This window comes from Pristis pectinata, chromosome 1, assembly GCF_009764475.1.
Source record: "Pristis pectinata isolate sPriPec2 chromosome 1, sPriPec2.1.pri, whole genome shotgun sequence".
Lineage (NCBI taxonomy): Eukaryota > Metazoa > Chordata > Chondrichthyes > Rhinopristiformes > Pristidae > Pristis > Pristis pectinata.
In genome coordinates this window covers 99837603-99855547 of record NC_067405.1, presented here as the reverse complement: position 1 = coordinate 99855547, position 17945 = coordinate 99837603, and the positions used below count along the sequence as shown (strand labels likewise).

Sequence of the window (17945 nt, the reverse complement as noted above, 5' to 3'; positions counted from 1 at the left end):
GTCTAAAGTGAAATGACAGCAGTTTCCAAATTTCACCTGAACTGCCTTTTCTATTATTGGAAAATTTTATTCAGTGACGTTGGTAGGTAGAGTTTCTTCTCTTGTCTTGCTTTACTTATTGATTATGCAATATTGTGGTGCTTCTCGACTAACAGAAGATTTAAAGACTATGATGTTTCTATTCCATGAGAATTCTTTAAGCTGATAAAGTGACCATAAATATGTATTTGCTGCTAATGGATACTGTGGTTGAATAAGACATTGGGCCGGATAGAGGTGGACAGGCCCAGGTCTCACATTCACCTCTTGCAGGATGCCCACAATCACACTGGGAAATTGTGATTGTGCAGATCCATACTCATTGCTACGGCCAATGATTGAGTTGGATTGGGCCATGAGTGTGGCCGTGGAAATGGAGTCCATGCTCACAAATTGCCTGATAACCTTCTGAAAGCTTGTGCCATCAGTGGGCTTTTCCATTGTTTCTAAATCTCTCCAATGATCAAAACCATTTCAAACAGTTGAAAAATGATTTCTAAATTTACTTAACAAAATCACATTCATTTTAAAGTAATTGAAGCATTGATATTAAAAGTCAAGTTATTTTGAGAAAACAAACAGCATTTTATTGAAGCCCTATTCAAACGAATGGGACCAACTGTGGCCGGTACAAAGCAGGCAGGCCAGATGCAAAGTATATTCAGTCCCTCAACTCCGTAGGTTACAGAACTGCTGCCGGGCACGGTGCTGACTCCAGTGGTGAAGTGGAAGATCAAACGTGTTGCCAGCTAACCTCTGGCAAGTTTACATACTTCTGCACTGCTAGGTATCTAATCCATTAAAGCAGAGGCATAATTCAGTGTTGTGCATAGGATCGTAGAAATGGGTTGGATTTTTTGACTGAGAAATTAATCACAACTGTGCATCTATGAGGATGTAATATTAGTAGGAGATGATAAGACCCAGAATTTTCTCCAGGTTGGATTCTTTAACAGAAGAAGGACTTCCACCTGATTCCCAGACCTCACCATAACCCTGAACCAGTTTTTCTGCCTTGGGCTTACTGAAGGTAAAGGGAAGGTGACCCTCATTCCCAGACAGAAAGAATCTGACAGTGTTGAAGAGGACCACTTGCTGTAGTGCCATTTAGGAGGGTGAGCAGTGGGTGGGCACACACCCTGCATTAAAACACCCAAACCAAACCAACCTGTTCCAGTCTTGTGAAGTATTGAGTTTTAAAAGGAACAGACATGAAAATTTTGTGATATAATGTGCTGCCAGCTCTGGACTGACATTTTTTTGCTGTAGGATTTTGCTTATTTTTTATATGTGAGAAACCCCATTAAATGATTTTACTCAATGGATGCTGAATCTGCAGGTAATTGTCTCCTGACTATCAGAGGGAGAAGATTTCCTGTATCACCTTGGAGGATGGCCAAAAAGACATTATATTATTAATACAATTCTACTCATCAGCAATTTAATTTGCTGACAATGACATAAAATTTTTCAGTATATTTTCATTAAAAGTGTTAATTGGAAAGTGCAAACTCATAGAATATTTTTAAATCTGATGTTTTTATTATAAAAATGAACATTTCAAATGAAAGAAACTCAAAGGGTTCACATAAATTACTGAAGTTGTTGATTTATTTTATTGAGAAGGTCTTCGCACACATATGCTTAATAACATGCTTAACTTGTATTACCTGCAATCTAGCCATATATTCCTTGTCTTTTGAAGAAGATATATTAATAGCTACTAAATGCCCCTCTTAAAAATGAGAGCACCTTTGCATCACCTCCCATGGCCCCATCCCCTTCCCTGAACTCTAACAAAAGAAGTAAAACAAAACAAAAGTCAAAAAGAATCTGGTAATCTGAAATAAAAGAAAGTGCTGGAAATGCTCAGCAGGTTAGGCAACATCTGTGGAAAGAGAAACAGGGTTAACATTTCAAGTTAGAGACCCTTTGTTGGAACTGGAAAAGTGAGTAAATAAGTTTTATATTGCAGCACAGATGGAGGAGTGGTAATTAGCTATTGATGAAGTCATGTGGTTGGTAGATTAATGTGAAGGATGATCCATTGAATCCAGAGGACGGTAGCATGGAAAGTGAGAACAAAGAGAACTGTATTGCTGCTGTGTTCTGGAGGAGAGGGGGTGAGAGCAGAGGAGTGGGAAATAGATGAGGTACAGTCAAGGGCTCTATCAACTATGCAAGAAGTTCAGGAAGAAGGAAGTCATTTAAGAGGCACCTGTGTGGAAAGTCTCAACATCAGAACAGATGCAACGGGACATTTCAGCAGGGTGACTTCAGCAACAACTTATCACTACAGCAACCCAAATCTCACCCCTGTCACAGATAATCCCTTTGTCCTATGCATCCCTCTTGCACCCTCTCTGCACCATAAAGCTAACTTGTTTTTTTTCATTCTTCCTGATCTGCCAAAGGGGATTCAACCTGAAACATTAACTCTGTTGCCCTTACCACAAATGCTGCCTGACCTCCTGAGTATTTCCAGCATTTACCTAAAACAAACCAACTTGTTCCAGTTTTGTGAGATACTGAGCTTTAATAAGCGATTTTGTGATATAATGTGCTGTCAACTATGAATTTCATTATTCTTTCCCACTTCCTTTCTGGATTTTGTAAATGTTTTAGTGTGTGAAAATGCAGGACAGCCACTGCAAAAAAGTCTTGATTTATTTCTCTTCTGATCTCAATTTACTTTACATTTAGGAGTTGCTGCAGCTGATTCAAACCCCTTCTGTTTGCACCAATATTAAGTCTGAAAATATATTTCTGCTGAGACAAATATGGTCCTTGATTCATTTTCAGCTGGTCAGATATGTTTTAAACAATTTATCTGCAGCAAGAATTCTGTTCTTGGAGCAAGACACTATCTTGCATGATTTTGGTTAGCAATTACATTTTTGGAAGCTTTTACTGTGTTGTAATTGAATTGAAATCCTCGCCTCCTGACTAAGCCTACTTACCATTAATTTAATTTAATTGAACCAAGCAGTGTGACTTTAGCAAATGATTTAGGGACTGCTTATCTCCAAGAACTGAAGGAGAATTGTCAAAAAGTTAGTCATTAATTTTATCATGGAAGCCTTTTTATCTGTCTGAGTGAAAAAAAAATATTATTTTTCAAAATTTATAAACTTCATTTTGTTATTACAAATTAACTAGATAATTAATCTTGTTATACCCTATTTTTAAAGATACAGTGTTTCAGATTAAGAATATCAGCCCTACAATTTCTTGGTTTTCTTGTGGTTTTTAAGGCTACATATCCTCAATTTGAAAGTGAAAACTTTCTACTCTCGTGGCTCTAAGTACAAATGGTCACTTCAATCATAATCCACCTTGTACACATTTATTAAACATGGAAATTCCAGATAATTTTAAGTGGGTTTATCTTGAGTTTGTGTTCAACTGTGCATTATCAGAATGCAGTTTCTGATGCTGTCCATTATTGTCTGTTAGGACAATTGTTATTTAATTGTTTTATAAATATATATTACTTGTTCAGTGAAAGTACAAATTATTTGGAATGCAACCTTCTGCAATGTAGTTGAGAGTTGCAGAATATTTAGAAGTGTATCTCAAGGCAAACCCAGACACGTTGCCTTTCTTGTTAATTTTTTTTATGCAAAGCCATTGATGTTACACAATCTAATGTTAGATTTGCATTTGTCATTGGGATTTAGCAATTTGAATTCATGTTTCACATTAAAACTGTGCTTCCATAGCTTCCAGGGACCAAGGCCATAAACTGCTTTTGTTGAATTTTAAATATGACATGACAGATGGATTTTATTCAGTAATTTCACTGCAACATCATATACTTCTGTGACATTGTGTAGTATGATGATTGAACTACAATGAATTCTGAAACACCTCCCCTGAAGAATAATGCTCTTCTCAGAAGTTTTTGAAACTATCAACAAAAGCTGAAGTTTATAGTTGGATTTTACAGCATTATCTTGGATATATTGATCTCCTATATTTCAAGAATTCTGTTTCATTGCAGATTATAATCAAACAGTGCATTTGCCCACAAACCTTTGACTTTTAATAAAAACCTTCAATTATCATTTCTTATATACTGAGGCAACCTAACCAAAATCATATTATAAACAAAAAACCTGAAGAGATCTGTCTAGTTATAGCGCTTTAGATGCATATCTTTGTCCATTTTATTGTGTGGAATAGTTGCCATAATACTTGAAGTGGTGTAGCATGCTAGTGGTAAGATCCTGTTGTAGAAGATGAAATATAGAATCATTTCCGACAAGATCCGTGCACGGGAACTTTAACATAAATCATATTGAACCCATCTCCTGGCTCCAACAGAAGAGTTACAGTGGCAGAGCAAGTTAACTCTGACTGTATTCCTGACCAACAGAAGTACCAAATGTAGGAAGATCAATGAGGGCTATAAATAAAGACTGTGAATGGTAGAAGCCCACATGTTCATCAGAATGTTGGAGAAGCGCATTCTGGGTCCAAGGCAAGATCTTCAAATGATAATTAGATCAAACTATGTGATGCACACAACAATCACATCTTTTCCTTTTGATCCTTGGGGAGTAGACCTTACAAGATCTGCTCATGGTTTAGAATCCTTCGTAGAATTCTCCATTTTACATTCGCAGACTGATTCTACATGATATCCTTTTCTATTTTTCTTTCATTTATGTAATAGGAAATTAAGCACTACTGTATAAACATGCCACATATTTGTCGAGGGGAAGAATTCATTCTTGAGGAACATTGCAGATTTTATTTTGTCACCAAACTTACATAATACTATTAAGTTCTTGACTTAACCACAGTTTACATCAGAAACAAAAAGCACAAAATTTCTACTCACAACATATAAAAAGGACATGATCTTTTAATTACACAGGGTACACTAATCTTTTATTCACACAGGGTACACAATGCCATCTTTGACTGTAGGTACTTGCGGTAACAACATTGACCAGCAAGACACAGCTAAAGAATTCTTTATTTTGTTTTGTTTTTATTGCATTAAGGGCTCTATCAAAAGAAGTTCCGTCAGTGCCAAGAAGAAAAAATCTCTGAGGGTAACTATCGTTGCTCTGATATTTCTATAAAGAGGAAAAATACAAATTAGATTTAGTACCATTAAGTAGTACCAGCTGCAATAAAAAACCACTAAAATTATTATTATGTGCATTCAATTATTTGCCAATTAGAAGGGAAATTTGCTGAATTTAACAAAAAGATCTGCTGATGATCATTATAGCTATTTCTGACTGAGTTGTGTGTGACTCACAATGGAGGAACCAAACTTTTGTGCAACAAACTCTATTAATGATAAATAAGGGCAAGAAGACTCCACTTGCTCACAGAAGGCAACACATCGTGTGGTAACAAATCAAATTAGTGAGAAACCAAAAATAACAACTTATATCATTATTAAATGTTAGTGATTTTATTAGCTTTCTAGATTATCTTAACAGTTATCTGTAAGGTAATTATTTCACATGGAATGATTAGAATTATATCATTCCTTGTCACATACTTAGAATATCTCCAAGCAGAAACCGCTAGCAAATTGTTTTTTGGAATTGGCATCATGTTGCTAAGTAAACAAAGACAGCAGACAGTTTGAAGATGCTATATGAAATAAATGACAAGTTACTAAGTTTGGTGATTGTGGTTGAGTGAGCAAGTTGATCTGAAAAACCCTAGTTTTTGAATGGATACTCAGATTTTTTTACATTTGCTTCAGTGGGTAGCTAGTTTGACTTCTTACTCAAAGCTTAACACATCTGGCCATTTTCATGTTAAATTTGTACCTCTTATGTTTATGTTTGCAAGTGAAAACAACATATAAAAGGTATTTATACAGTTAACAGTTCATGAAAAGCTGTTTCACTAACATATGGTAGAATATTCAACCATAATTTATACATTACATTAATCTGCTTGCAGCAAAAATATTAAAGTTGGAACTATCCATATAAAACATTTGTCAAAAGTTTGATTCTGATGGAATCCCATTAGAACTGTCGTAAATTGCAAAAAATGGCCTCTTGCACTATTTTCCTGAGTTGTGATTCTATCTTTCCCAAACAGTCATGGTAAATCGAGAGAATCCCTTTGTAATTCAATTCTTTTGGAATTTTTGTGCTTTGTTCCTGTATTTAAAAAAAACTTACTTCCTGTAATCTTTCACTTAAAAAGTCCCTGTGTAAATTTATCATGCTGTATTTAAAATTTCCCACCAGTGATGTTGCTGTAGAGCCTTAGTTTTGTGTCACTTAGTTCTTCAACCTGTGATTCTGTACTCCAACCACACTAACTCCCAAAATTTAACTATACAATAATATAACATAAATATGTTGTATAAAAAGAAAGACTATTTGTGTAACTTGAAATCAGAGAGTTAATTTCATTGGCAAAACTAAGAAAATTGACTGGTTGTGGAACAATTGTGCAAGATTTATTCTCCACAATTCTCAGAAAAGTATTAGAAGATCAATAGTGACACTAATATGTTCCCACAAGGATCTTCTAATGAAATCTCAATTCCATTCACATTCAAGTTTAAACTCCTTTCAAGGAGCTGATTACATATATAGCACAAGGTGCACAAGTTCGTTTGACTCACAATATAACATGCTACTTTGATATTGAATAGAAGTTGGAAGGCAGAATGCAGAAACAGATGTACCCATCATAGTTATCTTTGCAATTTTTATGCTTAACTAACCTGTTTTGTTCTAAGATTATATATACTTTAATACTAAAGTCTTCGTGTAATGGGTGAGTTATTTGAAATGCCAACCCATTTTTCACACTGTCGATTTGATGCAGAGTGCAAAAATGGCACATGAATGTTAATCCATGTTATTTGCTTTCATCTTTTCTGCTTTCTAGAGGTTTATGATAAAGGTAAGTTAATTTACCTTTTCAGCTCACGGTCCATTGAAAAGTAATACCAGTTATCAGACTGCTGTATTGACACTTTGTGCTAAAATCCTGTACTTTTGCCAGATGGTACAATCAGTCCTGACTGAAAACCATTTATAATGTTAGCAAATGTAGGTTGTGATTATTGTTTGTAAAAACACGAGTTCAGAACCTACCTCTCTCTTTTCAGCAAATGTGCTGCTTATAATTTGATAGCTGTAATCACTTATGCAGATTGTAATTGGAAACAAAATAAAAGCATCAATTCAAAACTGCAGTAGATATATATTAGTACTATGACAAAAAGACTTATCATGCAATACAAAGGATATGAAAACAAACTTAAATGTACCATGGAGCAGAAAGTTAGAAATAAATGAGAATTAAATCTGAAATTGGGCTACAATTAAAAGGGAAACAATCAGCAGAAGTGCCAATCTTACTTTGATATTATTATCTAGTTGTTTCTTATGTATAAACTACAGATGTTCCCATTTCTCCTAGCATAGCGCCTGCTGTGCTTCCTATTCCAGATTCCTTGTATTTCAGTAATATCATTACTGATGCATTATACTCGTATATAATATGCTTCTCATGCTTCTCATCACTTCATTGAGAATTGGAAAAAGATGTAATGTCAGAGAATCAGAAGAGATCTAATTATTATATTACATAATGGAAGTAGAATGCTCTCGGGAAACTATAGTTCAATCAGCTAGGCTTTGCTGGTGGATAATTAATGAAATTCTTACTAAAGGAGGAAAAATTAGAAACGAGAGAATTCAGTGTATATTTTAATAGAAGATGTCTTGGTAACTCTTAAACTCAACACCCCTACCAATGAAGGCAAGCATTCCATATGTCTTCTTTACCACCTTATCAACTTGTGTAGCCACTTTCAGTGAACTGTGGACCTGGGCCCCAAGATCCCTCTGTACCTCCTTTCATTTGACCTCCCAAAGTGCAACACCTCACACTTGCCCAGATTAAAGTCCATCTGCTGCTTCTCTGCCCATATCTGTAAATGATCTATGTCCCACTGTATTCTTTGATAGTCCCTTATACTATCCACAACTCCACCAATCTTGGTGTTATCCACAAATTTGCTAATCCACTCATCTGCATTTTCATCCAAATCATTTAATATATATCACAAACAAATGAGGTCCCAGCACTGATCCTTATGGAACACTACTGGTCACGGACCTCCACCCAGATTAACAGCCTTCCACCTCTACTGTCTGTCTTCTATGGGCAAGCCAGTTCTAAATCCAAATTTACAATTTACTCTGGATCCCATGCACCTTTATCTTCTGAATCAACCTACCATGAGGGACCTTGTCAAATGTCTTACTAAAGTCCATGTAGATAATGCCCACTGCCTTACCCTCATCACAGACCTTTGTCATCTCCTTAAAAAACTCAATCAAGTTTGTAAGACGTGACCTGCCCTGCACAAAGCCATGCTGACTGTCCCTAAGCAGGCCATGCCTTTCCAACTGTGCATAAATTCTATCCCTCAGTATCCTCTCCAATAGCTTTCCTACCACTGATGTGAGGCTCACTGGCCTATAATTACCTGGATTATCCTTATTTCCCTTCTTGGACAAAGACACAACATTTGCTACTCTTCAGTCCTCCATGGCTTCACCTGTTGCTAGTAAGGACACAAAGATCCTTATCAAAGCCCCAGCAATCTCCTCACTTGCTTCTTTCAATATTCTGGGATATATGCCATTCAAGCCCTGGGGACTTATCCACCTTAATGCTTTTCAGAAGACTCAACACAACCTCCTCCTTAATTACAAACTGTCCCAGCACATTAGCATGCCCCACTCTATGTTCACTATCCTCCGATTTCTTCTCCTTGGTAAATACCAACGCAAGGTACTCATTTAGTACCTCAGCCACTTGCTCTGACTCCAAGCGCAAATTCCCTCCTTTATCCTTGAGTAGACCTACCCTCCTCTTAGTTATCCTCTTTTTCTTAATGTCAGTATAAAATGCCTGGGGACTCTCCTTGACCCTACTTGCCAAGGACATTTCATGGCCCCTTTTGGCCTTCCTAATCACCTGCTTGAGCACTTTCCTGCTGTCTTTATTTCACAAGGGCCCAGTCTGATTTTAGCTTCCTAAATCTTACATATACTTCCTTTTTTTCCCGACTGAGTTCACTGCTTGGAGGTGAGGGATATGCTCCCATCAATCTGTTTGTCCCTTTTTTTTGTTATTTAGTTCAATTTATACAGACCTGTTTGATGATCTTCATGTAATATCATTCCTTCAAACATCACTTATTATGTTTGATCAATATTGCCACCAATCCTCTATATCTCATCTGATAACCATGTTTCCATAAAAGATGTCTATTAGTGCCTGTCAATGTCCTCTAGTCATCCTTCTTATTTCCAAATCTAATACCTGAAACATTAATAAAATCACAGAATACTACCCAACAATAGATTATGACAGCCACTCTAAATTTGGGGACATGACACAGTAACCCCTACTGTAAGTCCCATGACAAATACTATGCACCAACAGAGAAATTACTTTCTTACTTGGTGTACTTGCACAAAAATTAATTCCTAGTTGGAAAAATAATCTGGTTTTAGCTTACTATGATGAGCTTCCATTTTGGTAACTGGTATTTTTTTTGCTGGATTGTTAGTTGGAAATTAACAACTTTGAGCATTAATAGTTTGTGATTTTTAACATTGACTTCTGTCACTTTTTTTTATTCCACTGCAGTTCCTGAGGTTTTGTTTTTAATAACTGACTAAGTTTGTTGAGTTCCTTTTAACACCATCATTTACAGCAGATTACCCACCATTTGCTGCACCTGGAATGGTTGCTCAAAATGTCATTTTGTCACCTGAGCTAATGTTTATGCAGAATTCAAGGAAAGTTTCTGGGCCTAGGCGGTTCACACTTAATGCTTTGAATCTCTGGTAATGTTGATGTTTCTTGGAAAGTAATATTCTATCTTTACTTTTAGGCAGCTCAAGGGGGTGGACACAGAACCCTTCTTTATGGTCATGCTATTCTTCTCCGGCATGCATATAGTGGAATGGTAAGTATAGAGATAAAACATATATGGGGTTAACAGAAATAAAATTGTTGAAACGTAGCAGTGCCTTGTGTATTGGAATAGGTATGTGTCACAATACCTGCAAGAGAACCAGAGTCATCTTTCAAGTTCCTCTTCCTCACTACCTTAGAAAATAGAAATGGGGTAAGAGAAATAGAAGTCCAGATTGAATGTTATCAGCTGTGAACTGAGACAGGAAAGGAAGACATTCCAGAAATTGGATGAAATGAAACCTAGTTAAACAAGATCAATGATCTTAAAATTCAGGGGCTGGGGATGGGAGTCAGTGGAGTACTGGAATACAGCAAAGAAAATGAGAGACTTTACTTTGTGTACTTTGAAATTGCCTGTTTCTAAATGTTTCTGAAACTTGCTAAAAATACAGGTGCATGCATTATGAAATGATTTGGAGTATAAAAGCATACAATGGCCCACATTTTGCAGATGTGATGATGGTGAAGCTATCAGAGTTGTCTGCAATTATACTATTATACTAGCAGCAATTTCTATCAGTGTTAAGCTGCTCCTCCACAAGGAATACTGTTTTACAGACTTTTAAAAATATTTTGAAGAAGGCAGTAAACTAACAGGAACTTTTTAATAAGTTTCCAATGTTCTCAATTCATGTTCTCAAGTTGCATGCAGTTAAGTGAGTTTTTTGTGGCATATTCACATTTAGCAACTTCTCTGACCTTAAATAGGGCTAATTTCAATTGTGTGGATTGTAGTTCCCTCAGATAAATATTTTCAAATTATAATGGATTTCTTAATAGTAAAGCATTTTCATTTCTTTTACATTTGTGATATTTCAGCTTTAAACTTAGTCTTGTTTATTCTGTTATGTTTATTTCAATTTATGTAAAATATTTAAAATGTTAGTTTAAAAATATTCTCTTCCTGGTTTGCTGTCTGTGGAAATTCTTCAAAGTGATCAGCAATTTAACCAACTTATTGAGATCACTGAAAGCTCTGAAACTTATCCCTGACAGCACCCAAAAGGTGAAGTCCATGCCACAGAGATCACTCAGTTTTTGTGAGGAATTCTCATCAAGGTCAGCAATATAACCTGTAACTCCGTCACTGGGTGGAAACATAACCATTAGATCTACAAAGGCCTTCTAAGAGTAGGTAACTAGAAGCATTCATTAGTATCAAGTCTAGATCCTGTATCCCGATTTGGAAAACTACTACTATGTTTGCAGTATGACTATCCATTCGCTTCATCCAATATTGCTTTCTCTAAATCTAAGACTGAATCCTCAAGTCGGGGAAATAGCAAACAAAGGATGAGAACCTTAAAGTTATCCCATGTAATTCATGAGTGAAGTCAGGAAGCATTTTTTCCATAAGTAGGGAGGTCGAAATAGTTTCCCATCCCTCCCCCAATTCTATCTCCCTGAAAAGCTAGACCCATTGAAGGTTTTAAATCTGGAAGAGAATTGTTTTCCTCTGTAAGGATATTAAGGAAAATGAAAGGGAAAAGGGAGTGTAAAAGGAGTTAATTATCAGAACAACAATATTCTCATTGAATACAAGGGATTGAATAGTCTACCCCTTTCTAATGCCCTCAATATTTTGGAAAATATCACGGTAATGATAACTGGAATGTAAAATGCTTCACAGTTTGAAAATCATGTGAAATATCAAAAACCACACGTGTAAACTGTTCTGGTTAGACCGTTAACAAGATTATTACTTTCGTGTTATACTTTAGGCACATAAGTAAATAAATTAAATATTATGTTTACTTAATGGCATAAAATCATCAAGCTGCATCAACCACCTCATCAGTTTCTGTTCTGAGAGCTATTTGAGCTTTTAATGGCAGCTTGAGGACACAGTAATTTTTAAAACTCATTTAAAATTGTTTCTTCATAGTATTTGACTTGTTTGACAACATCAAGGTCTTTGACAGACAAACTAGCTTTTGATGTTGGTCTGCAAGAAGATTCAACAGGTAAGGGAATATGTTATTTTATCATTTATATTTTGTGATGATACCTCTGTTTTTCCTTCTTACTGATCTAAGGTGCGTCATAAATATTGAATATTCACTTGTAAGGATTTTGTGCATGGAAAATTATATAAATTATTTCCTCTGTTATGAATTGCAAAAGGACGTCAACTGCTTTTCCACTGCTTGATAAGACACCCGTTGCCACAAAACTAAGCTTTTCTGTTGAACCAGTATAAAGTTGAGGAATGGCTTTTTGGAATTTGTTTTAATAATGATAATCTTCCTAATCTAACAAAATCATTTGCTCTTCTGGCTGAATGTTTAGGTGAAGCATGTTGGTGGACTATACATCCTGCTTCCAAACAAAGGTCTGAAGGAGAGAAGGTACGAATTGGTGATGACCTTATTCTGGTCAGCGTTTCATCAGAGCGATACTTGGTGAGTAGACTTCACCTTATTAATTTACATTTGAGTTTAGTTTTGCTTCTGTTAAATTGATATAGGTGACCCACAATTTTGCACCATAGTAAAAGCACAAGTGCTGGGAAAGTTCCAGTCAAGCAGAATCTGTTGGGAGAAAAACATGTTTTCTCTGCACAGAAGTTGCATGACCTGAGTATTTGTTGATTTAGCTCTCCAACATGTGGCATATTTTGATTTTCTTCATTTTGATTATTAACAATTTTCATTCTTAGCTTTATGATTTGTTCCAAAGGGACCAGTTTTATAAAACCTGAACAGTTATTAGAAAGTCCAATTTAAGTTTCCCTTGTCTTTTATGACATTTGTTGTAGTATTAGACTAGTTTTTATTTCTGTAAGCATGTTACTGAAGATGCCACATTGTTGTGTATTTTTTTGTTTCGGTGACTGCCCACTTGATTATAGCTATGTTCTATTGCAGCATGTTTCCCTTTCCAATGGCAACATACAAGTAGATGCCTCCTTCATACAGACGTTATGGAATGTACATCCTATAAGTTCAGGCAGTGATGTGGCAGAAGGTGAGTTCTTTACCACTTTGTTTGTAACATAAAGATTGTGGCTGTGTTCCTTCATTCCGTTGTACTAAATTATTTTTCATTTATTTTATATGTCTCTCTTTATGGAAATATTGCAAAAATATAAATTATGTATTTGCATTCTTATTTTAAAATTGATGTTTTGATATTTGCCCTGCTGTTAAGGACTCAACTGAGTACTTAAGATGGCAGCAAACAAAGATGAGATGACATTTGTTAACATGCAGTCCACCTTGTTCTCCTTAAGGGTTTCTGAATGGTGGTCATGTTCTGCGACTTTTTCATGGTCATGATGAGTGTTTGACCATCCCATTTGCAAATCAGAGTGAGGAAGAGTATGTGTAAGTTTCAGTACAACAGTTTCAAACTTATTTTCAACATGTTCCTGTTTGCATTCTTTCTGTTCGTATTATTTTACCACATAAAACACCTGAAGGAAAAACAATATTATGAAGATAATGTTTATTCATTTTATTGTTTTTCTGTAGAGACAATTCTGAAGTGTAATTATGTTAAATTAATTTTAAATATTTGAATAGAGCTTCTAGTTCTAATTTCTACACATTGGGAATAAACTTGATTAAATGATCTGAAGTACGAACACATGCATAGTGGCCTTCTATAGAGTAACTTTTATGGCCTTTTAAGCAAATGCTGTAAAATTCAGGCATTGACATTGGCATCCAACAATATGCAACACATATCTGTTCACCACTTGCATAGTTTTGAGTGGCATATGCATGGCCATCATCATTTGTGTGACACGCATGCAAGTGCAGGTTTTCAATGCACCTGCTTGTTGTGTGAAAAGGTTCTTTTGGAATCTTAAAGATGGAGGGTTCTGGACACAGGGTTTGGATTTTAAAAGTAGTTTAATCACAAAGGCAAACACGGGGACAGAATGAATGGGAACAGATGCACACTTGCACACACATGCAAGAGACCGCAAACGTGAGGGGGAATCGCAACAAGGATGAGATGCACGTGCGCGCGCGCACACACACACACACACACACACACACACACACAATAAACAAGGTACAGCTTATCAAGGGATAAATACTTCAATGCCTGAATACCTTGACCTAGACAAGCATTGGCTCTAACACTCCCTGGAATCTGACTAAGACGCTCCCAAACCACATGGTGATGCGCAATCTTACCAGTGGTCTCTGCAGCGTGGTTTCACTACTCCTGGGGCAGTTGAAAGAGGAGGGGCCAGGGCAGTGCAACACTCTTTTATAGTGCTGGATGGAGCCTGGCCAGGTGATTTAGACAGGCCAATGGTCAGGCAGGTTCAGGAACAAAGGTGCTCTCCAGGACCAATCCCTATGCCCACACCTGATGGGTGGGGTGGAGCCACACCTTGATTGACAGTGGTGTCACTTCCGATCCGAGGACCAATGCTGTCCTCCGACCCGAGGGGGCAGTGTTGTTACTGTCACGTGACAGCCATGTGCTCTCCTACTACACTGCTTCTGCCTGACTTAAAGGGCATCTCCCTGAACAGGTCTATGGCTGGCACTAGGACCCCAACACAGATAGGTTCCCTTGAAGTAATTTAATCACCCTTCCTTCCTGGCCCTTTCCAAACTTCGTAGAGTGACCCTACCCTTCCTCCAACTCTTAACTCACATTCAATTAGATGCCTTAATATATGCCAAATCTAATTTTATATTATTATTATGTTAGCAGAACAAATAAAACAAATGCACTTTCTATTTTTTTCATTTTCTCAGATATGCCAATCATTTATGTATTGGCATAAAAATACTGTAAATTGAAGATGTTATGCAGTTGTTGTCATATCAACATTTTTGTATTCATTACAAAATTGGCATTGAATTAGGTTAGAACATATGAAGTTTAATGTACCTGTACATTCATTTTAATCACTATAGTAATCAATGAAATATTGAATTACAAATAAACTAGGCACTGCAGAACTATAGAAAAATGTTAGCTTTCATTTAGAAGGGTTTTTTAAGAACACAAGTGAACTAAGCTGTGTGGAGTCTGTTGATTTCTCACCCATCTGCAGCAGAATGAGGTGCAGATTGCTCGTGACTTTTGTTCAATCAGGAAAGGGCAAACCTTGATAAAGATTGCCTTGTACCTTTTAACAAGCATTATTTTTGACTAATTATCTTTTTAATGAGTTGGAAATCATTTGAATACTTAAATGTTGTTCTTCTTTGTAATCTGTTTGCAGAACAGTTAACTATGAAAGTGGAGAAGCAGGAACCTTTGCGAGATCATTATGGCGTGTGGAACCTCTTCGAATCAGGTAAAATAAAGACATGTAAGGTTTAGAACACTATAAAAGTTTTAATGGTTTTCTATCTACACTTGGATTTTAGGTGTGAATATTCCTTTTGACTTTTGCCTACCTAAACAGCTAGAATTTTCTTGCATAGCAATGGTAGAAATTCATTCTGTTCATAGTAGGACAAATATTGGACAGGGATATTGTTTTCAGGCCTTGTGAAGAAATGGATTGGTGTATTGAGACCATAGCGAGATCTTCATTAACAAGAATAAAAGGCTTACCTTCACATTATCAGTTCTTGAGGAAGGAAAGAATGTGAACTTGCATAATAGGAGTAGGCCATATGGCCAGAGGACTGCTCTACACTTCAGTGCTTTGACTCATCTTATCGTAACTTCCACTTTCCTGCCTTGTCCCCCAAAAAATCTTATCTCGACCCTGAAAATATGTAATGATGCAGATGCCACAGCTCCCTGGGGTAGAGACCTCCAAAGATTCACAACACTTTGAAAGAAGAAATTGCTGTTGATCTCAGCTTCAGGATGAAAATCAGAGAGAAAAAACTGCTGAAGTGTCTTCAACCTGATAAATTGACTCTATTTCACTTTCCACAAATGTTGCGTGACCTGCTGAGTGTCCCCAGCATGTTCTGTTTTTATTTCAGCTTCAGGATGCCCATTTATGCTGATGCCTCCTGCCAAGTCTCCTCAGGATGTGTCATATGTTTCAATAAGATCGCTTCCCATTCTTCTAAACTGCAGGGAGTATAGGCCCAATCTGTTTAACCTTTCCACATAATATAACCCCTTCACATGAGAGAAGTTCAATGGAGGAAGAAAGGGAGAAAAGATAGAAATATAGGAGGATAGGATTAAGAGTGCCATTCAGTCCTGAGAGTCTCTTCTGCTACTTCATGAGCTGATGGCTGATTTATCCAAGAGCCATAAAGAGATACAGCATGGAAGCAGGCCCTTCCGCCCATCAAGTCCACACTGACCATCAATGACCCATTTACACAAATCCTGCATTAATCGTGTTTATTCTCCCCACATTCTCATAAACTTCCGCAGATTCCACCACTCACCTATCTACTAGGGGCAATTCACTGTGGCCAAGTAACCCCCAATTAATTAACCTACCAATGTCATTGGGATGTGCGAAGAAACCGGATCACCTAGAGGAATCTCACATTATCACAGGGAGCATGTGTAAACTCCGCACGGACAGCACCTGAGGTCAGTTGGATCTCTGGCACTGTGAGACAACTGCTCTACTGGCTGTGCTACAGTGCTCAACTCCTCCTAACAGACTGTTCTCCATGCCTGTGACTTCAAAATTTTAATTGACACAATATCCATTGCATTTCTGGCTAAGAACTTCACATTCCCCTAACCTTTGTGTGGAAAAAAAATTATTTCTGACTTCAGTTCTAAACCTTTGTATTCCAAGATTATGCCACATTGTTCGCAATTCCTTCACCAGAGGAAATGTATTATTTTCAAATAGATTACCTTCTAAACTGAAACCAAACCAAGTTCAAAAAAACTTGCACTCAGAATTTAACTTTTTAAGCCAGGCATTATTCTAGTGAATTTGCACCATATCGAAGGCTAATATATCCTCCCTAAGACATGCACCTCAAGTTAATCAGACCAGCTTTCAGTCATTTGACAACCAAATTCCTTCACTCTTTTGCAGCTCCTATTAACGTGTCAATATAAAATAAAATGATTCTCATGAGGCATGTTATTTTTTGCTTATTAAAAGTGTGACATTTTATTTAGAATTTTAGTCAATCAAAACTGATGGCTACATTCCTGCCTGTTTTTGTCTCCCTAATTTAGTTGGAGTGGCAGTCACATTAGGTGGGGTCAGTCCTTCCGCCTACGACACCTCACAACGGGTCTGTATCTGGGGTTAGTTGAAAATCAGGGTCTGGTGCTGCTGGATCCAACTAAATCAGACACCAAAGCAACATCATTCTGTTTTAGAACATCAAAGGTATGTTGACAGAAAAGATTTTCAGTTACATAACATAGAATATAAGTACTGGGAAGTAAAGAGAATGTTTTTTGTTTTTTTCTCATGCATTTTTCATTTTCGTGACTCCTATATGGTCCCAGTTGTGCCTCCAGGTGCTTTTGGGTTAATGGATGCTTGATATGAGATGGAAACTCATCTTTTATTCCATAAATCTGACCCAATGTATTTTAATTCCTTTTTTAAATGGTGCCTGCCTTGAAGCATGCAGAAGGTGGCTACCAACCTTGTGCGAATCAGGTGGCCCACAGCTTAGGGCAGGCTTGGGAAAATGGAGGGGGAGCAGTTTGGATTGGGAAGTATCCAAACTTTCCATTTGGAGGGACCATTCAGGGCCTCACCCATTTAGCCTACCTCAGCTTGGCAGGAAATCCACAGTGGGTTCCTGCTCAGGCTGCAATTAAGTTCACAGATGAATCCCTGCAACATCATTGTATCTGTGTATAGTAATGAGAACCAAGTGGCCTTTGGGTGAGTAGCTTAGCTTTTCATAAAGATGCTGGAGTAAGAATTCAAGGCAGCACATCCAAATGCTTCGCTATTATGTGCGTCCCCCCCCCCCCACCTCAGTTTCATTTTCTGCCTTGTGTGTAAGGTTACAATATTCCCT

General features: G+C 37.0%; 1 protein-coding gene across 1 annotated transcript in view; it reads left to right on the top strand.

Annotated features, from left to right (window-relative positions):
- ryr3 (ryanodine receptor 3) overlaps nucleotides 1–17945 on the top strand; it is a 266715-nt gene that overhangs the window by 14565 nt on the left and 234205 nt on the right. The window contains 7 exon segments of the mRNA XM_052015084.1: nucleotides 9956–10030; nucleotides 11927–12005; nucleotides 12331–12443; nucleotides 12909–13008; nucleotides 13274–13367; nucleotides 15239–15313; nucleotides 17140–17296. Of these exon segments, the coding sequence (XP_051871044.1) occupies nucleotides 9956–10030; nucleotides 11927–12005; nucleotides 12331–12443; nucleotides 12909–13008; nucleotides 13274–13367; nucleotides 15239–15313; nucleotides 17140–17296 (693 nt within the window).